The 27,881-nt window shown below is 43.3% G+C and overlaps 1 protein-coding gene across 1 annotated transcript in view; it reads left to right on the top strand.

The window, feature by feature from the left end:
* Positions 1 to 27,881, top strand: part of AGPS (alkylglycerone phosphate synthase) — a 732,223-nt gene that overhangs the window by 561,184 nt on the left and 143,158 nt on the right. The window contains exons 16-17 of the mRNA XM_078681513.1: positions 11,964 to 12,025; positions 24,738 to 24,827. Coding sequence (XP_078537639.1) covers positions 11,964 to 12,025; positions 24,738 to 24,827 — 152 coding nt within the window. The remainder of the gene's footprint in view (positions 1 to 11,963; positions 12,026 to 24,737; positions 24,828 to 27,881) is intronic.

Raw genomic sequence — 27,881 nt, 5'->3', positions numbered from 1 at the left:
AAAGATATTGTTGTGGGGACTCTTCCAACGCAATGCCAGTCACTTTGCACAGTCTCATCGTCACCCAATATTCACGCACTCTGGGACACATCCAGGCCATATGCAGAAAAGAGACACCATCTGCCCCACATCTTGGGCAGTCCGCCGTTCTATTAGTATTCATCCTACTCAGCTTAATTGGCATCAAATATGTGTGGTGCACATAACTGAAGTAAATCAATTTAAATCAGGCGTTACAGGACAACCAACGAAAGAGTGCTCATGTCTCAGCCCATGTTTTGTCCATGACCAGTTCCACCAGGTCACCCGTCCAAACCTCTCTAGCTTTGCAAGACCCCCTTAGACCTGTCCTTAAGATTTCCATAAAACACAGACAATAGCTGCTTTGTCAGGAGCAGCGTTTCTGACCAGCGGGGTGGGGGAGGCGGATGGCATTTAGGCAAGGTAAGTTTCGATTCAGGGACTCTTTTTGCTCCAAAAGCTTAACAGACTCGCCTGATGAAGACAACTTGATCGATGCAATAGACTTTTTAAGATACTTACTTTCACATCCTGACATAATAAAGAACTGCGCTGCTTAGACTTTGTGGCATGCTTCACCAATTATTTTTCTTGGGTTTCAGAATAAAGAATGTTCACAAAATGGCTATGATGGAATCATTTTTATAGTGCCAAGACATACATGCATATCCTAACCTAGCAATGCCAAAGCAACAGGAGTAAGGTTATTCAGTTCCCCCTTTTAGACTTCTCTTTCACTCCAAGATACACATTCATCCATTAGGAGACTTGTGGCTGGTGAAAAGCTTCATTTTGCTGATGGATACTTCTACCTGTAGATACCTCACCTCTTGAATATCCCAGACATCAGAGTGGATTCAGAAACCTTTACTAGCTTACCCACACCGGTGGATGGTGCCAGTATCACACAGTCACCATAAACAATGCCAATGTGATATCCCTGAAGCCATAAATCACCTTCCCCAGCGTCCTGATGTCATTTCACTTTTTCCGAGCCTTCAAAGTGGATCTGGAGCTCGCTCTCTATTGAGAGTTTCCTAATAGAACACATTTCCTCATAAATTGTCGTGGTGTAGTGTTAGGGATGTCCCAGTCTAAGCATTCGGGCAGTAGGTCTTTTCAGGTTTTTAATGAACAAATGCCCACTGCAGACCATCACCCCATTTGTCTGTGGAGCTTAGGGTCTGATCATGATTTTGGTTTCTGTGACTCCTGCCTCAGTATTCACCCCAGGACCATAAAGGAGAGTGAGTCCAAGCTCTTCATGGCTGGAACCCGGGCCGACCATCAGAGTCCTTGTCGTTGCAGGGTTCAAACAAAGTCTCCCTTTTACTCTTGAGAGTAATCAAAGCATAAGAAGCAATGTTGAACCTCTCCTCCAGGCAAGTCTCCTTGTCATCCTCCACCTAATGAGGGTTCTTCTTCTTTGGAGCCAGGGCTGGAGCCCATTACTTCTGCATATCCTCAGAGCTGAATCCTCCAGCACCTCATCAGCCTCAGCTCTATGCCATGTTTACCACTCCAGGGACCATCCCTGATGTATTCTTCAAAGAATTGTTGGCCCTATTCAGTTCAGAGGGGGTCCCCTCTGTAGTGTCTTTGGGTCCATGTCCATGTCTCCCTCTTCAGTGCCATATGTGTTCCCACCTAATGTCAGGCTGAGGTTGACTTTTTTTGGTGCATTCTTATGGAACGCTGTCTGCAAGTTCTAATAGAAAATTCTAGCCACAGATTCCTCACCCTTATAATATTCCCAAGGCGACAGACTGGATCTGGAAATGTTTCCATAGTACCTCTGTGCACAGGAAGATGGTGCCATTTGGCTCCGCACGGATGATGATCTGCTCCGAAAGGACATGCAAGGCCTATATACTCGCCACTCCTGCACGCTGATGTCGGATCCTTTTTTTTCCCACACCACCATACACGGATTCGGAGTTGCTTCTCATCTCTTAGAGACCCTTACCTCGATTTTTTCTTCCCCCTTACAAAAATATAAGCGGATGGGTGGCGCTAACCATCTTGCTCCTGCTCTGAAAGTCGGCCAAATTCAGAGCCAATTCTCGTTCTGACGCAATACGATTTTCCGGGACCTCCATCCACGCCACACCAGATCGAAGAGTTTAGCACAGCTATGCTCCAGTTCTTCGGCTCTCTACTGGTGCACTCTGGCGCGCCTTTATTCCCCATGTAGCCAAGGGGGTCCTCCACCTGGAATTATACCGGTAGATTCGCCCTCGACGCCTGCTAGACCCTCTGAGGTACTTCCACCCTCTGCTGCTGTTCAGATGCTGCCCCTGGAGTCCAAACACCCACCCTGCTCGGGTACTTCAACACCAACCTTGCCTCTCGAAGAGGCAGATGCAATTGGCCTATCCAACGCTGAATTGATTTTGGTCCAACTGCTTTGTATTATCAAACCATATGTCGAAAACATATGTATATGTGAAACACAATAAATGTGACAAATTTATTTACATGACAAAAATTCTATTTTCACTGAATATCTTTACCCAGTAGTCAGAGTTGTTATCTTTTTGTGGCTCAAGACAGGCATGTTTTGTATTATAAATGTATAGATAAACTGCCTTTGTAAAGTAATTGAGTAGGCAGGTTGTTTTTGGATTTCTGAGCAGACTCCAACCAACACCATGCCCAAATCCTAGCGAGGAGCCAGCCCCTGCCCCTGCACTTGAACTTGCACTTGAACTTCTACATGACGGACAACATACATTGCATTTCCTCTTCCGCACTAAATCTGACAATGATTATGACCAGGATGATGACTACATCTGAGCCCTTCCTCCCTTTCATTGGACCCTGACTGATAAACGCCTCTTTTCATCAGCCAGTTTCATCTTGTGATCAATCAACGCCCTCTGTTTGTTGGGCCGCTACATTCATGCCCTTTAAGACTTAACGTGATAAGTCCTCCCTGGTGTACTGGAAGACCATCACCCAGTCCTTTCACAGGCGATCAAAAAGATGGTTGTGATGCAGGCAAATTCAAAATTATTTGCGACGACGACTGTACCGACCCTGTTATGACGAGATATAGTCACCAGTGTTGCCGTTGATCGCCAGACATGTCTGCAATCAATTGGATTCTTGGGTGATGTTCAGTCCTCCCTAATGGCCATGCTGTATTCTGGGACTCTCCTGTTTAACTGACTCTGCTTTTGAACGCTTCAAGGAGAGTAGGTCTACTACCTGCTCTCTGGGCCTCTCTGCCCTGCCTTGCTTTACAAGCCGCAACAGTTCCACTGCTCCCTTAAAGGCTTTAGCCAAGACATCTCTTACTGCCAGCTCCACTTCCAAACCCTTTAGTGTACCCTTACAGTGTCGCAGCCACCCGTTCGGAGGAAGAATCCACTTATTCTATCTGGGTTAGAAAACAATCACCTCAGACTGGTGGGTCCTGCAGATTGTCCGCAAAGTTATGCTTTACCCTTCCTTTTGTCCCAGCCTCACATTCCACCATCCACTCAGGGACTGACAGAGAATCATCTAACCATTTCGCGGCATGAAGTGCAAGCTCTTTTGGCATTTGGGATATCAAGAGGGTGCCTGCTCCCTGCGTGATTTTTATTTTGCTACATTCTGGTGGATGGAGGTATTTGGCCTGTCTGCAGCCTCTCAATACCTTCTTCTGGAAAGAGAAATTAAAAATGTTCACCTTCACTTAGGTCTTGTCTGCCCTCGACCCTTGAGACTGGATAATGGCTTGGACCTGTAAGACGCTTATTTCCACATACTTTCCACATACCCGTCCTGCTGGTTCATCAGCGGTACATGCTGTTCGGGGTAGGACGGGAGCACTTTGTTTGCTGTGCTCTCTTGTGGTCTCACCAGTGCCCCTCTGGTGGTCACAAAAGTCACTGCTGCACACCTTGGCAAGTCTGGGGTGCCAGTCCTCCCCTATCTAAATTACTCTTGCCCCAGGCAGTCATCATCCATCTCCAGACTACGGTGAACCTCCTGTCATCTTTAGGTTTTACTATCAACTTGCAGAAGTCACACCTCACTCCTTCTCAGATGCTCCCCTTCATCAAAACCATTCTGGACTTGGCTGGAAAAGCTGAAGGTCAGAGGCATCTGGTCTCTGGCGAAGTCCTGGCTATATATCAATTATTTGGAACCGAGGGCAATCCCTTGGTGCTGAAAACCTTCCTTTTGTTCATCAAGGGGAGGCTGGCACAGGTGATCACGGACATCACTATTGCCTTATGGTACTGCATGAAACAAAGCTGAGTGAAGTCAGACCATGTGCCAGAAGGTTTTGTGCCTCTACAGATAGCTGAAACTCAGATGCCAGGCTCATCGAACCCGAGGGCGGACAAACTCAGCCATCCGCCCCCAGCAGATTACAGGTGGCGGTTACACCCAGAGCATGTGGTGGTTACATGCAGAGCTGGCCTAAGATCTCTTCCACGCATGGGGAGAACCTTGGCTGGGTATGTTCACCACCGCAGAGAACGTGCATTGTCAGTACTTTTACATGTTCGAGTTTCCAGGGCATCTCTCAGTTGTAGACATGTTCCGCCTTGGCTAGAACTCAGGACTTCTGTACACCTCTCAGCCAATACTACTCCTGCCCTGAGTTCTCAAGAACATCAGAAACGACCAGGCAGAAGTCATTCTAGTGGCTCTGGATTGGGCATGGAGAGTATGTTCTAGAGGATCTGCTTTCTCAGCAGCAGTTCTGGGTTCTCCACCCCAACCTTTACAATTTGCACTTTCATGCATGAAGTTTGATCAGCACCAGCTGAATGCCTTTGCTCTCCCTCCAGAGGTTATAGATCTCATTTTGGCATCCAGACATCCCTCGACTAAGATTGTATATGTGTTGCTGGGACAAGTTTGTGGCTTGGTACGGCACACAACAAAGTGAACCCCTCCAGGCCAAATTGTCTTATGTCCTATTGTTTCTTCTGTCCCTAGCCCAGCAAGTCCTCGCTTTGGGCACAGTTAAAGGTTATCCTTCTGCCTTTTTGGATTTCCTCTGATTGCCTGATCGTCCTTCCTTGTTTAACTAAATGATCAGTTGTGTTTAGGACTTTGAAAGGATTTCAGCATCTGTTTATCCCTTCTTGTTTGTGATGCCCCAGTGGGATCTCAATCTTGTCCTTACTTATTTGATGCGTCCTCTATTCGAACCGCTCCACAGCTGTTCCCTACTGCTCTTCCCCATCAAAACCATGTTCCTAGTTATCATCACCTCAGCACGGCATATTTATGTGAGCTTCAAGCTGTGTGTTTTCATCCAACAATACACTGCCTTCTTTCTCAATAGTCTGTTTTTGCAACCCAGAGCTCTCTTTCTACCGAAAGTTGTGACTCAGTTTAGTCAAACCATCATCCTCCCGGTGTTCTATGCTCTGCCTCACCACTCTAAGGAGATGGATAGACTCCATCACTTGGACTCCAAAAGAGCGCTCAGCATTTACATCAAATGTACCATAGACCAATAGGTGGATGATCAGTTCTTTGTGGGGATCGCCGGAGCAAAAAAGACAAGGCAGTATAGAAGCGTACCGTCTCGTGCTGTGCATTAAGATCTGCTACACATTGGCTAAAAAGCAGCCTCCAAAAGGACTGCATGCTCAATCTACCAGGGACAAAGCTGCTCTACTCAGCTAGGACACAGAGTCCCTGTCCTAGACATATTTGAGGCTTCTACAAGGGCGTCCCTCCATACTCTCATACCTCGACCGCCAAATGCGCTGAGAAGAGCACTTTGGTTGCTCGGTCCCGCAGGACTTTCTGGTTTGAGTCCAATCGCAGCCCCCTTCCACTTAGGTACTGCTATGGTTTCTATTCTTAATGTGATGTCAGGAATCTGCATCTAGAACAAGTTATTTCCCTTCGGTAATGCCCTTTCTGATAGGGGAGGCCGGTGCTGGTCCTCACAGACAACACCACCGCCATGTGATATGGCAACAAGCAGGGCCGGTAGGGTCCTGGGCCCTGTGCCAGCAGACCCTGTGCCTCTGGAACTGGCTGAATCGTGAGGGCATTTCCATGATCGTACACCACCTGGCAGGGTCTTTAAATGCTAGGGTGGACAAAACCAGGTGGTGATGCGTAGTGGATCATGATTGGAAGTTACACCCAGAGGTGGCGTAGTGCATCTTCCAGCAGTGGGGATAACCTTGGCTTGTTCTCTTCACCACCGCTAAGAAGACACTCTGTCAGAACTTTACCATGCTGAAGTTCTCAAGGCTCTTTTTCAGAGACTCATTCCGCCTAGAGTGCAGCACTGTTGCTGCCTCTCCTGACCCGGGTTCTTAAGAGCTTAACACCTGTCAGGCCCAAGTTATCCTAGTGGCTCCAGATTGGGCCAGGAGAGTGTGGTGCCTGAAACTTCTGGGCATGAGCATATTTTCTCCGCAGAGACTACTTCTTTGAAAGGATTGTCGGTTGCAGCTGCAGGGCAGGGTCTTGCACCCAGGGCTGCTCATTGTACAGATCAATGCGTGAAGATTGAGTGACGGTATTTGACTGCATTTGATCTTCCTCCCGAAATAATGTCATCCTTCTGGCCAGGCGTCATTCTACTAAATCTGTTTACGCTGGATGATGGGACAGATTTTTGGCTTGGTGTGGCACCTGCAATACAGATCCGTTATAGGCCAAGCTTTTGGATGTCTTATTTGTTTGATCTTTCGCCCAGAAAGGACATGCAGGGGCACAGGTAAAGCTTATCACGCAACCCTCTCTGCACTTTTTGCGTTTATTGGACAAACCGTCCTTGCACAAATCTTCTGTTTTGATGCCATCTCTAAAAGGTTTAGTCCATGTTTCCACTTAAATCTGTATGATACCACAGTGGGACCTTCATTTGGTTGTTATTGTTCTTCTGCGCACCCCTTTTGAGTTACTGCACAGATGTCCTCTACACCTCTTGGCCCTGAAGACATTCTTTCTCATTTGCGCTTCAAGCTATGTCGGTCCAGACCCCCTACTCCACCTTCTTTCTGTACTAGCTGGTGCTGAAGACTAGAGTGTCCTTTATACCAAAAGTTATTACTCCCTTTATTGCTGGACAGGCCATTACACTTCAGACATTCTTTGCTTCACCTCAACCCTCGAAAGAGGAGAAGAGATTCCATTGTTTGGAACCAAGAAAATCACTGAGCGTTTACATTGGTCGTACATAAGACCATTCAGCAGACAATTATCTCTTTGTGGGGTTCTCTCGGGCAAAGTTCTGCATTCAGATCTTCTACACGTTGGTCTAGAAGCAGCCTCTAAATGGATTGAGGGCCCATTCCACCAGTCCAAGGCTGAATACCACTGCACTCTCTCGCAGAGTGCTTTCCTTTGATATTTGTCAAGCTGCAAAGTGGGTGTGAGTGCACACATTCACCAAGCATTATTACCTTGACAGCCAGGAATGACAGGAAGGCATTTTGACCTTTTGGTGCTGCAGACTTTTTGGCGTGAGTCTTTTCACAGCCCACCACTGGAAGCCATAGTTCTTCAGTATCTGTTCTAAAAGTGAGGAGTTCGATTAGAAGTATGTGAGAGATCAGGCTCCTTTACCACGTACCTTACCTATAGTCTGCCACGCCTTCCTCCCTCAATCGACATCTGGAGCCCTGTAAGAAAGGAAATATTAGGGTTTAAAAAACAGACACTGGCAGGAGCAAACACAGTGAAGAATGACTGTTTCTTCAAACAAGAGAGCTGCGCTGTTGTATAGAAGAACCAATCTCCAATACTCCAACGGGACAAAGAGGAAATGCAGAACCCAGAAGGGAGTGTGACAAGCCAGAACGAGAAAGAGCCAAACCGTCTGGAAAACAGACTAGAGCAGGGAGCAAGTCGTGGCAGGCCTGACATATAGGGGCACCGAAAATCCTCGTCAGAAGATGAGGACTTTGTCCATCGGGAGAAAACAATGAAAGGGGAAGCTGAAGCCGACCGGCCCCTGACTGTGAAGAGGAGGAGGAGATCTGGTCCGAAGGCTGGTGGTCTGCCCCAGAGGACGCTTGGTAGCGGGTGAGTCCCGGGCACCAGAGACCAGTTTGGGACTATGTGTTCCCTCCACTCTCCAAGGATCTGAGACAGAGAAATGACAGAAGATTAACCCTTCAACAACATCCATGATTCTATTTTCACCTCATTTTCTTTTGTTATCTGTCACAATCGAAATGACAGGCAATATTGTTAAAGAACCCGGCCTCCTCGCTTATACATCCACCCTAGTCTCTTATAGAGCATCCATTAGAAGAACAAGTTAGATACTTTCGGTAGCACTCTTTCTGGTGGATAACCGCAGATTCCTCACTGCCCTTCTACCTGTTCTGTGAAATGGATTCTTTTCCATCTATAAAGGTTTTAAATTGGATCTCTGCAAGTGACATAAATAATTGATTTTTGAGCTCTGTCGGAGGGCGTGTATGGTGTCAAGAAAGAAACTGGTGTCAGTGCTCTTGGGCTGAGCTTATATGCGACTCCACCTGTCAATTCTGGAGCAGGGCGAAAGTGGGCACCGAACCACACACCGCCACCTTCTGGCACATAGGGGCTATTCTGAAAAATCCAGTTTGATGTCTAGGGATATTCAGAAGGTGAGGGATCTACAGATATATAAATTATCCATCAAAAAGAACGCTACTAAAGGTAAGTATCTTGTTCTTAGAGCCCATTGGTAGGTGACAAGAAGTGCTTGCTACAGGGCTAGTTCTGCATGGATTTTGGAATGCTATATATGTCTGAAAGTATGTGTTTTTCTTTCTCCTACCTGCAGGATGCTTTATCAGTTTAAATTGATCAGCATCCTTGAAACATTCTGTGAATAAGGTTCAACAGTCTAGGGTTGTTAAGCAGGTATGTTGGTACACCAAACCGACAGCAACTCTTCATGCCTAGACATTTCTCAGTAATCTACCACTCTTAAATGTCTTGTGCATTGTGACTCTCCCAAACATCTGTAGGTCAGGAGATCATTCAATACATTCTGTCAAAGGCACTCGCTGAACTAAGAATGGTCCTGCGTTGTTTGTTCGACACCTTGTCAGCAGCACCATGGCATGTCATTGAACACTACTGGAAATTTCCTAATTCAGCCCATTACAAGAAAGGATAAGAATGGAAACATAAAATTTAAATGGACTTTGACAATGTTATTTCTTTGCTACATAATGATGTAAATCACCTTTAATTGAAGAGGTTGCACTCATTATAGGCTTGGACTTATTGTAGAAGAGGGAGACCACTGATTATATCTAGAAAATACACAAAATGGTACTAAAGTACAGGCTAAGTGGCAACATGAATGGGGGAGAGGAGGTTGCAAGTCCAAGGATGTTGCTGCTGGTTCATGAGCTAGATGACTGTAAAGTGTGCTAAGCAAATGCTCTTTACAGAATAGTCTGCATACTCTGAATGTATGCTGAAATAACGTATTAATGGATGCAGATTGTGATGTTGGCGTGTGAGCACGTGATCTATACTATTCTGAGTTTTATTGTGGATAGCTATTTCTGCTGATAAAGAAATGTGTTCATCTATTTCATCTGAGTTCAGCTGTCTATGGAGTGGCTTTGGGAATGACATAATGAAATGTCTATGGTATGCTGTGGGGGTGGGAAATTAGGCTTTTAGAAAGAGAGTGGGTATATGAGGTGAACACTCAGAAGGGTTTATGTTGAATACTGTTAGGGTTCATGTATCTCTCTGAAGGCAGACCCCGTGAGAAGATCTGAGGAGGAGAATTAGATTGAATGGCTGAGTAGATAAAGTGGGGAAGATGGGACTCTAGAGGACTTGTGTTATACGCAGTGGGATAAGTACTGTGTTGATTATCTGAAAATTGTCATTTCCGTAATTGAGTCGCTTTGCGACCTGTGTGTTGCTCTGATGACTGGTTGTGTGTTTGTGTATTACTGAACTGTGGTACAATCTAGGAGAGCATGTTATTGTCCTACTTTTTCACACTGTGGGGTGTAGTTACCAATGTCAGCGTTCATATTTTTTTTAATTTAAGTTGTTATTCTGTTACTTGCTGATCATTTTAAAATATTTAACAATGAGGCTTTAGAGAGTGGACTTTTTTTAAAGATGAGTGGGTGAGTGTATTTGAGCTGAGAAAGAATATGGGGAAGAAAAATCCCTTCCCTTAGCAACATCACAAGTATATTCAGTAGATCAGCAACCTCACTTGAGATTCACTATATAGGATATAGTAAGGATTGTCACGTTTTTTACTTCCCATGATTAAGGCCCAATTCAAAAGCAAGTTGTAAATCTGTACTCTCAGATGTATACTCCTGTTCCCAGGAATATGCATGCTCACCTGCATCGGATGCAGGTTTCTTGACATATACCTGGGAACATCATGTGACATTCCTAGCTGGAACTTATTCCTGTTCTTCATGGTACTCTCTTTCCTGCCCTATCAGTAGGACTCTTACATTGACTTAAGACTGGCAGAGATCCCTTTGTGAATTCCTCACAGGCGTAAGTAAGGTAAATTCAGTCCTAAACATACATTTACTGCTGAATTTACCTTTGTGAGTTTGCTCCTCAATGTGAGTGAACGGAACCACCAGAGTATAGAGTGAAGATTCTGAAGTATGTAAAACTCAACGTGTAGCTAGTCTTATAAAAGAATGTCCAGACAAGGCTAAAGACAAGTATTTGCTCCTGGAAAAAGTGAAATCATTGGCCTGGCCATTCCATTACATTGAAACTTCCCATTCAAGGTACATCAGGCTGTTCTATATAAAAAAAATTTAGTTGATTGGTATTATTCACACAGAATAGGGATCATCTAGAAGTACACAATGGTTTCCTTCTGCAGGTTGCCGAGTTTTTGGCTAAGACAAATACTGTTGTCAGATAATATTTGTGTACTCTCTCTCTCTTTGGTCATGGCAGCCTCAGTGAGAATATTATGAAACCGAGGGGGGTGACCTTGTTCGTGGGCTGGTTGTGGAGGCAGAGTTTTAGGTAAAAGAAACAAAGCAAATAACATTGATGAATAAAAGGTCAGAACTGGGCAAACTGTTCATTGATAAAGTAAATATTACATTTTGAAAAAGAAACAAAGGTGCTTCAAGCAGGAACTCAAGTCTAGTAGACTTTGTCATATCAGTTTAGAGTACAGTTAGCCAAAAATGCTGTATTCACTCTATAAAGTCCACATTTTTAAACAAAGAACATCTGTCAGGCCATATACCCTGTAGCCCACTCTGTAGGGCGTATCGGGGTGATTATTTAGGGAATACTAAGGTTGGATTTAGCACATCTAATCGAAAGAATACACTGGTAGAAAATTATTTCTTTCAAATAGGTTGGATGGTTTCTTTGTGAAATTAAAAAAAACTTTTGCAACTTCTTAAGTTCTTCTGGTTAAACTTATTAGTTTCTTTGCAGCCTGTCATAGCTAATGTAATGGGTTTGATGTCCAAGGGAAACAGTGTTATTATCCTTACATCACACACATCTTACAGATCACTTGCTCTTTTTAAATGAAAAAACCCTGTTGTCTACCTGGTCTAAGAAGAGTCACTATCGCAGCGGATGGTAGGATCCCTGTAGCAGCTTCCCTTAAATTTTTCCAACATGACAGGTGCCATTTAAGTAAGAAATTTGGGATCATGACCTGTGACTTAAATAGATCCTTCAGTGTACCCAGGTGTTTTATCATCTTTTTCATGTTATCCTCAGATAGTCAGTCACGCACAGAAGTCAGGATTGGAAACCGGTTTGTAGTTCAGCCACTAACCACAACACAACATCTATTCCGCACAGTTTTGATAATATCACCTCAATTAATCCTATTTCGAACTGCACAGTAATCACAACAATAAAGACAATGTACTTTGAATTTGTCTGAAATGCAGCAAAACCTCTGTTTTAAAGGAAAACCAATATAAATTGCATTAGTTCATTATTAAACAGTAGTAACTTGTTTTTTTTTCTCTTGTTAGGACCTGGGCTTGGAATACTATTTAATAGGAGAATCGTTTGAAACATCTGTTCCCTGGGACAGGTAAGACACTCGCACTGCGATGTTCCTTTCATTGTATAATGGAGTTCACTGCCAAAGAAATTAATCTCATCTCATAGCATTTTATGCTACGAGAATGTTGCAGAAGTGGACACAGTGATGAAAACATTATTATGACAGCAAAGTGCGTTACAAATAGAGCTCCTTGTCAATGGCTATTTATGATAAGCTCTTCAAACAAATATTGAGTGGGAAGAATTCCACCAATGTTAAATAAATGTATGATCCTCTGTTGTTTTACCTATTGATATCAGGTAATGATCCTTAAATAATTTTACAATTTGATAATATTAAAGAGATTTTTTGTTGATTTTCTCTTATTTGCGAGTTGCTACGTTTAAGTCACCAGTCCTCATCTACAAATCGCAGCACAGATTGCTTGCCGGAGGTGCCCAGGCATTTGCCAGTGTTATTTTCCCTATTGTCGTGGCATTGATGTTTTTGGATGCCATTTCCTCAGCATACATTTAGTTCATCTTTTCAGGACTCCAATATACAAAGATCTCAGAACCTTCAATAAAAGATAAGTGTCTGAAGTTGTACTGATGTTTATTTAGTTGTAGAAAATCCCTGCCATAGTTTATCATACATGGTCTCAGTTTTAGAAGTACCAGATACACGTACCACAAGATTTTTTTTGTCATGAGTTGTCTTGCAAATAGGGTGGCACTGTAGGTGCATGCCTTGACCTGCCAAAGTCTGTGACATCTTTACATTTGAGACAAAAGGGATCAGACAATTGGGGAGGCAATATGCTAAGAATTCGGAGGTCACAAAGCCTGTGATTCACAATATTAAAATCTAGGCGACCATAAAAATGATTTGCAATGTACTAAAGGTTTTTGTTGATCTAAAAGGTTTTCCAAATTTGGAAAGTGCCTTTTGCAACCCAATTCGAAGCACAAAGAGTAGTGGCATTAAAAGGCCATTTCCCTCCTTTAACGATTCAGAATGCCACATGTCGGAGGTTTGCACTCTGAAACTTTTCAACAGACACAGATACAACACCAACTGCCAAGGCTGTATTTAAAATGCATGTAAACAATGCTGTGAAATGCACTGCATTCATCAACAGTTAGACATGGTTGATTTCTTGTAGAAACCACATGCCTAATCGGTAATAACATCGTGTCAACAATTAAGGCCACAACAATACTTGAAAATAAACGTTTTCTTTCTTATAAAATGTGCTCTTTTCCTACCAAAGATCTAATGTCTAAATGGAAAGCAATTTGGCCCATGAAAAACTGCAGAATACATGGCTATGAGAATGAGTCTATTTTACAGATACTGTGTGTTTCCCAAGTATTGAAAGATCTTTGAAGGATATATCTACAATCACATTTGAATCATTTGCATACTAGAACCTACAGGCAAGCTTGAATGGACAAGTCACACTTGAATTTTAGATGTGTGAAATTTATTAACCTTGCTATAAAAATGTTGACAGAGAATCCCAGGTTTTGTTAACGCACACAAGCACTTTTCTAAAGCCAATATTGATTTAAACTATATTAACTAATTATGAAGCTATTTTGAAACCATTTTAAGACTGCTTTATAATTTGCCTTGTTAAGGTTTTTATTAACCATACAAAAAAGGATTGATAGTGATAGCAGGCAAGGATACCCAACTTGGGGTTGTCTGTGACTCTCATAGTGTAAGCGGAGTTGGGGGAGAGGGCGTTCGACCTCGGACCTGGGGATCTGGGTTCGAGTCTCGGTAACGACGCCAAAAAACCCCTGTGATTCTGGGCAAATCACTTAATCTCCCCGTGCCTAAAATGAAAGTGTGTCCTGATGTAACGTAACTGGCGCTATGTAAAGCGCTCTGATAACTGATTCGGTTTGGTTCTAGTTCGCGCTATATAAAACTCTGCAAAAAAAATAAAAAATAAGCTTTGACTTTGTGAATGGAGGGAGTAGACAGTGTTCCAGGGTACTACTGCCTGATGCCACCGATCCCATTCCATTGCATGTGAAATGTTTTATTTGTTTAATTCTGCTATAAATCAAGATGCACGTAATGCAAATACAGGAATGGCCATCTGCTGTCCTCTGTAAGATTTCATCACTGCATTTATATGTTCTCAGGGACTCGTAACATAACTCATGTTTTACACATCTTAATAAAGGAGGATGTTTTCCATCTTAATAAGGCTGGATGTTTTGCAACCTGCTGCAAATGTCTTATATATATTAAATTATGTGTTAGTGTTTGACGCCATCTTTCAAAATATTGTACTCATTTATTTACTTGATATCAGTATGAATGGAAGTAAGTAAGTAACTAACTTGACTTAGTCTTTCTAAACCGTGATACATGATGGAGCTGTTTTAAGTATTTCAATGTAGTTTTTGTTATATCCATCTCATCCAGGTAAATAAAAAAATGTTGACTCCTAATGTTAGACATAAATATCTTTATCTTGTATTTCGTGTCAGATGGTTATTATTGTATGTATTTAGCATCATTGGGGTCAATATGATCATTATTCATGGAAAGACAGTGAATTCCCTTACTCTGATCTGAGTCTGCAAGCATGTTGTCTCAAGTACATCTGTTTGCATGCCCATCTTTACAATTTTCGCAAAGCTAGAAAGTCCATTTTACCATACAGATGTATTTTAAAGTATTTTTATGTTTGCATTAAACAAGGTGGAGCCTACGATAAAGTTCCTGGAAATCAAATGGATAAAGCATAGTCTTAGTGATACATTCAGTGGGCCAAAAAAACACCAGATGACTAATGGGTTGAAACCGGACAATGGATAATATTATCAAGGTCTTCTACTTACTCACAAGCTGCAGTAAAATGCGTATCTGTTCCCTTGTTACAAAAATACCTAATTGGTAGAATGCAATTTATATATTTTGGCTTCACTTGAAAAGGCACACCAGATTGGTAAACTTTCTTTCAAACACCCCTGAAACCATATGTCTCCATAATTGTACTTCTTGCTTTAGTATTCGGGGGCCGTCATGGTGCTTTTTCTACACCAAATCAACAATTATTCATACAGAGTAAATAAGCTAACCCGATATGTCTTCTAATTCAGAATTGTAATGTTGTATTGTTAGTCCAAAATTAGATATGTAAAAGACTAATAAAAATCGTAAGACAACACAGTTTGTTGGTTTGTAGGTTAGACTACACTGGGATGCAAACCTATGCTTCAGGCTATGTTAGTCTAACATTAACAGTATTGCACTATGTAAAAGTGTCATTGGGGTTAGATAATCAGCAAGATAACACATTTGAATGTGTGCTAAATGTTACCTATTCATTAGGAAAATCCTGCCAGCACAGGGCTCTAAAAATCTGCTCATTTATTATTATTATTATCAATATTATTATTAAGGGAGCTTATAAAGCGCCTGGTTACGCCCACTGGCGTGTCCCCGCGCTGTAGTAAGTGGAAGATCCTAGAGCCCCAGTACCCAACCCATGCCCAGTCCCATTAGTGAAGGAACAAGTGTGTTTTAAGCTCTCTTCTGAACCTGGTCTCAGAAGGTTCTAACCGAAACTCAAGCGGGAGTTTATTCCAGCTCCTGGCCGCCAAGAGCCGGAATGATCTGCCACCCATTCGGGCTCTCTTGACTTTTGGAATCACCATCAGGCCAGTCCCAGTGAATCTAAGGGACCGGGCCGGCCTGTAGGCAGTGATGAGATTCTGCAGGTACCTCGGCCCAATGCCTTGAGTAATACGGTGTCACATACAAAGGGCCTTGAACACAATTCTCTTCCTGACAGGAAGCCAGTGAAGAGCGTCCAAGGCCCTTTTGGAAGCGGCCCTTCTTGGAAGCCTAAGGACCAGCCGAGCTGCCGCATTCTGCAACACCTGAAGCCGGTCAAGACTCTTCACCGTCGCACCTAGATACAATATATTGCCATAATCTAAGCATGAGGTAACAAGAGCATGCACCAGCGTCCTCCTAGCTTCTATAGGAAGACGGTCCATGGTTTTACGCAGACCTTTGAGGACGCCGAAACACGTCCCCACCACACGTCTGATTTGATGTTCAAATGTAAGGTCCGAATCTACCCTAACAGCCAGGTTCTTGGCATCGGCGCACGGCATCGGGGCTGGGCCTAAGTAGGATGGCCACCATGCCGATGACCACACAGACGGGCCACCCCCCACCACGAGCACCTCAGTCTTGCTACCATTCAACTTCAGGCAGTTGTTAGCCATCCAGGAAGCAATTTGCGAGCCAGATTTAATTAGGGCGAGCTATTTTTAGGTCCTACTCGCCCTTTGTGGCCAGTAGGAAGACAAAGTGACTTTTGACCTCGGTCTCTGAAAGCAGAGCAAATGTGACAAGATAGCAAGATTTAAAGGCATCTTTATTGCTCGCAAAGTGAACGAGCAATAAAAATGCCTTTACATCTTGTTAACATGTTATATTTGCTCACAGAGGTCAAGTGCATTACTTTTAGGTCAAGAAGATTTTTTAAGTTACTAGACCTGTAGGTCTAGTGACAATTTTTGGATTTCTCGAGCCCTAGAGCAGTATTTACTATGATTCTAAATTGGATATCTTAAGACAATTAAGAACTTCTGGAGTACAATATCTATCCGATAGATATATTGTTCTATTGAGTTTGATTGTTAACAAGAACAAATGTTAAAGGATAAAGAAAAACGCATTATCGTATACTAGTTTGAAATGCAATACCGGGGTAAGGACCTGTGTTATGGGTGCACAATAAGCCTTCCTTCGTATGTTGCACTAAACTACACCTTGTTGCATGGACTTGAGTTCAGAGTCTATGAGCCTGATTTACAGTTGGTCAGACAGGTACATTACAGCACTCGGATACAACATGGCTGGAGCACATGTTAAGTATTATAGTAGTAGTCCAAAAACAGTAAGGGGCCCATTAGGATGGCGGGCGGATTGCCACCGCCCGTATGGCGTGGCGATCCACCCGCCATTCTCCACCGCCCACCTAACATTTCCCCCCGCCATATTACGATGGTGGTGGGGACCAAGGTCGACAGAAAGACCGACCGCCGGTAGGCAATCCGCCCAATAGCCTACCGGGCGGAAAAGGCCAGCAATATGGTGGCGTTGATGACAGTGAATTGCCTTTCCATGGCCGAGACTCCGCCATGAAAAGGCATGCGGTTGTTTCTTTGGGGTGGCCATAGCGGGGCCCCAGGGGGTTGAGAGAGTGGGTGGCTGCACTTGGGGGTACCCATGATACCCCGACATTTGCATGCACAAGGCAGGCACCGCGCGGTGCCTGTCACGTTGTGCATGCAAATGCACCATATGCAGTTTTTACATTGTGGCGGGTGCTGCTTGCAGCACCGCCTGCCGCAATGTAAAATATGCGTGATGCGTCTGCCAGTGTGGCGGGCACATCGTAATCGGCACAGCGGGACCGCCGCACCCCTGGCGGCCCCGCATCCTGTAAGTCCGCCCACCATCGTAATAGTGCCCAAACTGATAAGTTCCAAATTTATGGGAAAGACGAAAAATAATAATTTTATTGTTCTTTCAACGATTGTCACTGTAGGACATTTGTTATGGCCAAGTGAGAAGTTGAGTACATAGGCCAGTTAGGTCACCCGACGTGTTTAATCCTCTCGGACTTTGTCAAAGCTGCCAGTTAAACAGAGTAAAGGGCTGGCATTATCTTGTCCAAAGGAAGATTAATTGCTTATATAGTTTGATCTGGTTTAGAAAACCTCATCATTATGCTACATTAAAGGATCGCTGGAATGTAATGGTGCATGGAAATATAAAAGCCACAGGCATCCTCATATCGAAAAGGCCTGCCTCTGAGGGGCTCACAAGGTAATGAGCACAAATCCAAATGATTGCGTGAAAACAGTGTAGAATTTGTCCATGATACGCCATCCAAGAAAAACAGAGCAACCATAGTTTAAATGCGTGCCAACAATTATGATCTTGATAATAACTTATTGCAGGGGACTAAAAGAAAGGACTATTTTAGTATAGCTTGCCATAACAATTGCAAGGAGGCCTGAAAACAAAAAGGACAGAGTTAAAGGAAAAATAGGAGGAAGCTACTTGGAGCTTTATTACAACTCTTTTTATGCTTAGAAAAGTGTATTTATCTTAATAGTGTACCACTTTTAAATGATTCATTTAACCCTCCAATGTCGGCATGCTGAGAAAGAAAACCAGCTACTTTATTTCAACAGTAGAGTACTCTAAATATCACCTTTGTGTGTGACAACAAATGTTCAAAAACTGTCCAGGTAAAGTCTAAATGTTGGTGGTTTTTACCCTTACAGTGTGTCACTAACTTTAGTAAATATCCTGGGTTGTAGTGTCCAGGTATGATCCTGGATCCTCATCATAACCTTCCTTATTGTCCGCCCTTTGTAAGAAATTACATGGGCAAGCCAAACAGTAAGTGGCTTTAATATTGTTGTCATGTGTTTAGCACGTCGGTTTCCACAACTTATTACACTTAATAAACACTTCTATAGTAGCCCAGGTAAAACGACACATGTTACATGTCTCCAAGGATGATGGACTGTCAATCTTGCACGAGCTAACATGCAAGTGGTATATGTAGATAAATGGGTCTTATATGCGCTAATCGATCTTTGAGATTCCTGGTATATTTAACATAAAGCAGGGAATTGAAACATTAATGGGGCCTATTTCAAGGATTTTCCAGTGCTTGCTAGTTGTTTTTTACATGTTATTGATTAAAGTGTCAAATGTATTGACACTGGCGATCTTTTCGAATGTATCTTTTTCCCTAGGCTCTGCGAGTACTTTTCTTGAAGTGTGATTTTCACATTTATGTGCACTCCTATGATTTTACATGGCTAGCCTCTTTATTACAGCATCGTGTATTTGTATTTATTCTTCACAAAAATGATCATACAAGTCTTGTTTCTAGGCACAAAAAGAGGGGATTGCATGAAGAGACGATGCAACTGTTTATTTGAGAGACGTTCAGCATAGGTCCTTAATTATATGTGATAGATAATAGGTACATAAATTGAGAGAGGATACACCAGCAGGCACCAGGAGAGCTGCTGTTCATTTGATGCATGTTCAGTTAGGCTTAGAAAAAATCCTGGGAGAGAGCAAATACATGAAAGAATAATTCAAACTGATTTGAGCTCAGCCCTTAATTTTTCCATTGCCATAGGGTCGCTTGCCATTGCCATGGTGCTGCCTCCGGTAGGCTCTCCATGGATGGGGAATGCGGGTTGGTATATCTGATCATGCCATCTCTCTGTACGCCAATGATGCCATGATCTACCTGCGTCGACCGGACATCTCTGGGCACATAATGCTTAACATTATGCATGGATTCAGGGAATTCTCCGGACTACAGGTTAATACTGCAAAGTCTGACCTATTCCCATTGGGCCGCTTGAAGAACCTCTCCGTTGACTGTCTTCCAACTGCGGGGCTCCCCTGGAAGGTAGATAGTGTCAAATATCTTGGCAAACAGGTTTCACACAGCGAGCGTCGGTTCTATGATCTGAATCTGGGCCGAGTTCTTGGTAACTTACGCATTTCTATCATATTTTGGAATACACTGAGACTGTCGCTCATGGGTAAAATAGCCTCAATTAAAATGGGGATAGTGCTACTATGCCTATACATACTACAAAGTACAGCGTATGAAATTCCCCGAACGATATTTCGGGACTTAGATAACTGCACTTAGATCTTATCTGGGCAAGCAAAAGAGGTATAGAGAGAGTGAGCCTCAGCACCCTGAAACGACCATGGAATAGGGGTGGAATGGAAGCCCCTGATCTGGAAGCCCCTGATCTGGAATTATATCATCTGGCAGCACACTACAACACACTGTTCACTGGTTAGATGGGGAGCCTATTTGAAAACGCTCCCTATTAGACGGCACACATGACGGACACCAGCCCAGAGGCACTGCTGATGAGGGGTCAGAGGATTCCTCCTGAATTACCTCACGCGATCTGGATGATGGGCGGGCTCTGGGTGTGAGCGGTGCAATGAATAACTAATTGAGCGCCTTATACTCCTGATTTAGATATTTGGATAGTTCGTCCGTTTGCACAAATGGCGTGCTTGATGGCAATAGATAGATTGCAAGCTAGTGGATGCATGATGCTCTCTGACCTCTACCCGGAGGGATGTTTTATCACACTAACAGGACACCATCGAGACGTTTGGACTAGGTGGCCGACAATTCCTTCAGTATGCCAAAATAATGGCCATGGCCTGTCAGTTATGGCCATCATTCCCTGAGGCCATTACCCCACACAAACACTGGTGAACCTACTGTCCATGGCGGGTAGGAAATAAACTCATAACACACATTTACAGAGCGCTCCGTACAGACAGACAACTGAAGTCGCTCCATGTAGGGGAGACATAGCATGATCTCAGCGATGAGCCCTACCAACTGGCTAGAAATTCACGAGGGGGTCCGTTAGGTCTCAATCTGCACTCGGTTTAAACAAATACAATACAGCGTAATACACATGGTTTATCTCTTCCCCCAAGAGACTACATGCCATCTAAGCCAATAGGGACTATAGATGTCCTCTATGTGGTGCTGCAACTGCAGATTTCCTACGTATGGTTTGATACTACCCCATCATCACATCATATAGGTTGGAGGTGTTTCCACAACTCCACCGTGCAACAGGATAGGAAGTGCTACATACAATTAATCAATGCTTATTGGGACTCTTACCTTACAACCCTAGATTGAAGCTGAGCAGAAGATTCACAATGCTAGGCCTCATGATGGCTAAGAGATGCATAGCTATCAGCTGGTTGGCGGTGAAACCCCCTACAAGGGAGGCTTGGGAGAGAGACTTATTAGATTGGGCAGCAGCAGAGGAGGCACACATAAGGAGATCACGTAGAGATGCTAAAGTGTCCGATATTCTGCTCTTCTGGGATGCCATGTCCCAGGCGCTCTTGGAGGACGAGGAAAAAGACCAATCCATCACAGATATCAATACCAAAGTGGTTAGAGAGAAGCCTTAAGAGTAACAGTGACCGGGGACACGGGTAGCAGAATAACACACTCATTGCACGTTGGGACCATGCATCAGTGGATTGGCAGAAAATAAATTATTAGTGATTGCTAAATGCCGGTTGTCTTAATGGAAGCTTGGAGGAAGGTGGGTTATAGAGGGCGCACTTTTTACATGTTATATTTGTTGTTAAATTGACTTTATTTCTGTGTGGATTTTCGATTACCATGACCAAATATATTTGTCAAAATACTACCTTGCCAGACATCCTTGTCACTCGGATGGTTGTTGTCTACCCCTGTACCGTATGTATTCGGAATACCTGTTTCTATGACGCACTATATGGGTGTGACCACCGTCTGTTTGGTGCTGTTCTACTATTATACTGTGAACTAATACACTGTCACTTGAAATCTCAATAAAGGATTATTATTTTTTTATGAAAACTGATTTGAGGTCAGTAGGTATTAGCAGAGTGGTTGTTCATTAAGTGTATCTTCATCTGGGTATTAAAGATGTTGAGGGACGCATCATGTTTTAATAAAGGAAGCAGAACATTCCATAGTACTATACTCGCTGTACTAAGTGGCTTCTTTTTGAGACTTTTCCTTCTTCATTTAGTTATAGATTGTGTGATGTCTTTATTGGGAAGTAGCCTGGATGTCGGCAATTACAGGCCTCTCTCCATGCTCTCCACGGAGTATAAAATACTCAGTAAGGCTATAGCACTGCGCATACAGACCTATCTCCCGGCCCTGATCCACTCGGACCAGTGTGGCTTCCTCCTGGGAAGGAGCACCTCTCAGAATACGAGACGCCTCCACGCCCTTATGTCAGCCACACCGCCGGACCTACCCCAGGCTCGCTGTGTCGCCCTAGACCTCCGGCAAGCATTCGACTCTCTAACATGGACCTTCATGTTTGAGGTTTTGAGACGCTTTGGCTTCCCCGACACTCTGATACGATGGATTCGATTGTTGTACGAACACCCAACGGCCAGGGCGCGCACGGGCAGGTATACCTCGGACAGCTATGACATCTACAGGGGTACCCGTCAGGGTTGCCCGCTATCACCGCTGCTGTTTGTATTAACACTCGAACCTCTGGCAATTGCACTACGGACTAGGGCGGCCGCGGTAGGAATTACGGTTGGAGGCGTACATAATCTGATTTCTATCTACGCAGACGACATCTTACTATACCTCCGAGACCTGAATGAAGATCACTCGCACTTGGCGTCCGTTTTTGATCGTTTCCAAACCGTATCCGGCCTGGCCATCAACCCAACGAAATCCCTGGGCTTTTATTTCCGGGACGGCCAGCGGCCTCCTCATATACGGTTTGGTGACTTTGTCATACCGGTAGCCCCTTCCACATTTAAATATCTAGGCATTAATGTGTATAGGAGTCAGGAGGACCAGATTGAGGGTAACATACAGAGAGCGATAACCGGTCTTCGGGGTAGTGTGAGGTGTTGGTCGTCCCTACCCCTATCGGTCATGGGTAGAGTGGCAATCTCAAAAATGGTCCTACTTCCCCGGATATTGTATTACTTTGTGAACCTACCGGTTCTCCTTCCACCTAATATATTTGCCTCGTTGAACACGTTATTGATCGCCCTAGTATGGGGCCCGGGGAGGCGACGTATCAGCTTGAAGAAGCTGCAGTTGTCCACCAGGCGGGGTGGCTTAGGCGTACCGGATCTGCGCAGTTATTATTATGCGAGCCAACTGCAATGGCTGACCCGTTGGCTGGCAGGAAGGGACCTACACGAGATCGCCTTCACGCAAGCCCGTCTGACTAGCGGGGAGCTGCACTCCCTACTGCTGCCCACGACTGCGGTCCCCCAGACCTGTCACCCCCTCCTACGCACTGCCTTGCTGTGTTGGCGTAAGGCGCTAAAATATACGGCGGGGACCATCCCTTATGCGGATAACATTCCCAACGCCGCAGGGAACTCTGTCAAGACGCAGACTACAGCCCTGGACGGAAGCGGGAATAGATCGGGTAGGTGACTTGTTTGGGGATGACGAGTTGCTGGATCATGCTTCCTTCACGCAGGCCACAGGAGCCCCACCCCAGTTGTACCTCCTCCATGCCACGATGACACGTTATATACGACGTACATGGGCTCCACAACGCATCAAACCTGCCCAACATGAATTGGTACATCTCGCTCATCACATGGGCACGGGCGGACATTTGGTTCGATGGCTCTGTGTGGGTATTAGGGAACACGTTGCTTTGCCCCTTACAACACTCAGGGATGCTTGGGTCACGGACACGGGTGAGGCCATATCAGATGGGGAATGGAAGGTTATCCTAGAACACCACAGGAGAGTCTCTAGGAATGTCAAATTCATACAGGCAATGATATTACATAGAGCGTATCTCACCCCCCAGAGGCTTCATAGAATGTTCCCGACTTCCCCACATACCCGTCCCCGATGCCAAGCAGATGAGGCCGATATCCTTCACATGCTGTGGGCCTGTCCACGGATACACTACTACTGGGAGAAGGTCCGATACACCTTACATAACATCACGAGCCTACAACTCCCGGAAGGGGCACTGTCCTGCCTGATAGGTCATAGGAAACGGCCCAAGACCTGTAAGGCCCAATTGAAGCTACTGGATTTGGCACTCTTGTTGGCACTCAGAGTCCTGACTATGAGATGGAAATCGACCAGACCCCCGAGTGTAGAGGTGTGGCGCTCTGACCTATTAAAGTGGGGACGGGCGGAGAGTGGGATACTGCGCAAGGAGGAGGAGAGGGGACTCCGTAAACATCCCATATTGCAAGACTGGGAGCGAATGCTGATTGAACTGGAAGGTGTGGACCTTGAACCTTCACTGGGGAATGATACATGACCATACACATAGAGACCAAGGTGGAGAAACATGGGGATGTAGGCGAGTATGCTATGTTGACGGGTATACCCAGCCAGACAAGCCCTTTTTTGCGCTAGATGGGATGCGGCCATGGTACCAGGAACTGTTGAATATATCTAAGAACTGTGCTAGGAGACGGAAGGGGAGGGAAGGAGTTGGGTGGGAAGGGGTTCACTTACAAGGCAATACTGTACGGTGACTGCAAGAGAATGCTGACAAGATCGACTGTCCCACCTGAGGTACTAAGGTGGGGAGAAGGCACACATTTATTCGACTGCCGAAATTCTGTTTAAGGAAAAGTGAAAAGGCTGACTGATGCCGATGTGATCCTCTGTACACTGTGATTTTAATAAAGCCATGAATAAAGAGTTTTTAAAAAAAAAATGTCTTTATTGGGAAGTCGGTGTGAATTATTTCGGAAGGTGTTTGAGGGAGCATCGTTTTCCTGATGATACACAAGTGTTTAATATTATTTGTTGTTTGATGGACAACATCTTTAGTTTGGCACAGAAAATTTGGACCTGGGGGTTTAAATGTGGGCCCAAATAACACTATCTTTGTTTTCTTGTCGCCTTAGAGAATGTCTTTTAGGATCTTCCTGCTGGGAAGTCAGTTCAGATATTTGTTTTTAATTTCTTTACTGATTTTCAACTGCGACTAAACAAGCAAAAAACTTCAATTCGAGGTCATCTTCTGTTTTCTTGGGACTGTGGAGAATTCCTGCTGAGTAATGTAACCTGTCCTTGTATTTGTAAATGCCTCTCATTTCTATCATAGATATCTGATTCCTGTATGATTTTTTTATACACTTCATTATTTTCCAGGGTCTTGGACCTTTGCAGGAACGTAAAAGAAAGGATAGTTCGAGAATGCAAAGAAAGGGGCGTTCAGTTTCCTCCTTTTTCGACATGCAGGTACGTGTTTGCTGTTACTTCTCGGGCTTTCATCACGGTCACTGGCAGCATGGGCATGGGTAGAACGCTTCACCCTTTTCATTGCTGTCAGCACGGTGTAGTTAATGTTCCTTGCTCTCGCTTAAAAGGAGAAGCTTAAAGTGGGGTGAATGTTGATGTTGACCTTTCTTTCCTGCCAGTGGGCTGCTGCAGGGACATTGAAACGGGATCTCTCCAGCGGTGAGCTTACAGTGGACCTGTTGAGTGTTCTGGCATTTATTTCCTGTGTACCCACTAGGCAGTCAAGTATAATAAGATTGAGTTGAACCTTTAAACTCTCTAAAAGTCAAAGCATTGATTGACAAAGAAAGTGAACTAAATATACATATCAGGTAGGCCCAATGCAGCCATAAACTGGACGAAACTACGTAGGAATTTTATATATTAGCCGACTAGTCTTTTGCTGAAATTACCTACAGTATTAAACACACACAAAAAAATTATGAATTTTGTGATTTGTTATCTCAAATCTCCATTGTGCAAAAGCTTTCCTTTTTAAACCACTATATATTTGTGTATGTATATACGTGCGTGTATATACGTGTGTGTGTGTATGTATGTATATATATATATATATATATATATATATATATATATATTATTTTTTTTTAGATAGATACACATGCAAACATATGTTTATATCGGTCTGATGTATATATGCCTGTGTGTATATCGCATGTCATATTGGAGGTGCTTTTATTGTACAAAATATTGTGCTATAAAACCCATAGTTCACCTTTACCCAGGAAATATTTTCCATATTTCACACCATTTTCATTATATTTATAGCTATGCAATGTTTCACCACTGCCCATTATTTAATAAGTAACTTCTTCATGAATGATAAACTAAAACCGCATCATTCAAGTAGCTATCAATGCCTTTTGATTGTTGAAATTTGCTGGGGGACCTTCAAACATGCATGATCACAACCATTGCTCACTGTGTAATGAACAGTCTATTTATGAAAGCAAAGCAAACCTGAACATTATAAATGTAGTCCGAACCAAATACTGGATTCAACGGTTTCGTCAGCATAACCACTTCTTGTTAAACAGCAGTATATTATTTAAAAGCTGAACATTCTAATTGTAATCAGGGTTCATTATTAACTCTGCCGTGCCAGTCTCTGGCTTTTATAGCTAAAGTATGTTTTGTAAGAATGCAAAACCTGTTTTATCTGATACCATGTTTTAACTATATAATTAAATATTGTTTATGGTTTTACTCTAATCAAGACTGTAGTCCGTATTTTGCCTACTGCTTTCAATAAATCTTTCACTGTTTAAAAAATAAATTTGTTAGATAGTTTTCCTGCTAATTGAGCCAAGGATAAACACGTTGCATAAAAAGTGCAGTAATTTGGGTAATATTTCTTTTGCCATCTCAGGGTTCTCAGCTTTCAGCCTTGTGTTTTATGTCATCACCAGATCACATATACCGATATCTGACAGTTAGTGTAAGCACTGAGTTTCAGCATATATAGTTTTGTGCAGATCCTTCCAGGGGTGGGGAGGGGTACATTTGAAGGGGGGTGGGGAACAGGTTTTTATATTCAATTTCCCATAGTAATTTTAGCTTTCCAAAACAGTAATAAAAATAAAAGCTGTTATTTTTCATTATCTATGGCAGGCTTTGTTTATCCTAAAAGTACCAGCTGGTTTCCATCTTAAGTGAACCCATTGTTCTGACCATATTTTATGCACTTCTGAATGCATTCTATGAAAACATTCTTGCAGTCTCTTTATACCAAGAGATTCCTGACGGTTTATGTTGTCAGAACAAAATCCTTAAGAAGAACAGACCATCTATTTGTGACTTTTTCACAATGTAGAAATCTGTCTCAAATCAGTGCATTGCTAAAACATAAAAAATCTGCATGAAGGTATGTCAGGGTAAAGCAGTCAGGCCCATTTCAAGACAAGAGACCTCTCACTCAGTAAGAGCCATAGCATCGACAGCAACCTTGCACCGGGGCTGATCCAGTCACATTCACTAAGCACTACTGCCTGGACGTTTAAGGTAGAAATGAGCCTACTCTAGCATGAGTGGTGCCACCACATATTGTAATATGGTTAGCTCTATTCTGCCTTCCCTTTATCAGGTTACCACTTGTTGGTCTTAATTTAAGCATATGAATCAGTGAAATGATTGCAACAACTATTCTCCATCATTGGGATCTTTTATCGATTTACATGCATTCTTCCCTCCTCCCTTTTCTACAGAGTCTTATGATACACCATATTCACTGGTGATATGAAAAGTTCAGTTTTTCTGGCCTCTGCTGAGTGAAGTTTAGGCTACTATATAAGTAAGTGGATGTGCTACATAATGCACGTCATAAGACACATGAATGTTTACACTGCAGTTTTAAAATGTACCAGGGATTCCCAGCATGATGGCGGAAAATAATTGAAGCATGTGAATCTATAAAAGATACCCATGTTAGATAGATGGTATTACAGGCAAGTAACTTTTTTTGCCAAGTATCATTTCCCTAAAACATAAGTATGCAAAGTGTATGGCAGTGGTCCTTTGTTTCCCAGAAGAATGTTAAAGTAGCAGTTTAATAATTTTTTGTTAGTTTACTGATCTCTAACCTCTTGGATGCCAAGAAATACGTTTAATTTTTGTGACACAAATGTCCAAGTCCAATGCTTTAACCTCGCTTATGAGAAAGTAAGATGACACAGTGCATAGTTTACCAGAATAACCTGTTTTTGTGACATATGTAAAAATCCTCTTAATCAACTTCTACCCACGTAACAGAGTTACATTGTTACAAAGCTCAGTTCTGAATTACTACTAAACATGTATGAGGAGAAAAGTTACACCATAAAGGTCGCCTCACTATGAACTATGCATAATATTGTATCTGGATCCCTGAAGAACAATTTAAAGATCTATAAAGAACTAACTTGGTCTCAGACCAATAAAGCTTACACAAGGTGATTGGGGAATAGTTTACTAAATTGAAAGAAGAATTTTCTTATCAGATAAAATGTATTGTACAAA

The sequence above is a fragment of the Lissotriton helveticus genome, chromosome 3_1 (assembly GCF_964261635.1).
Source record: "Lissotriton helveticus chromosome 3_1, aLisHel1.1, whole genome shotgun sequence".
NCBI classification, from domain to species: domain Eukaryota; kingdom Metazoa; phylum Chordata; class Amphibia; order Caudata; family Salamandridae; genus Lissotriton; species Lissotriton helveticus.
This window is presented reverse-complemented; position numbering and strand designations above follow the sequence as displayed.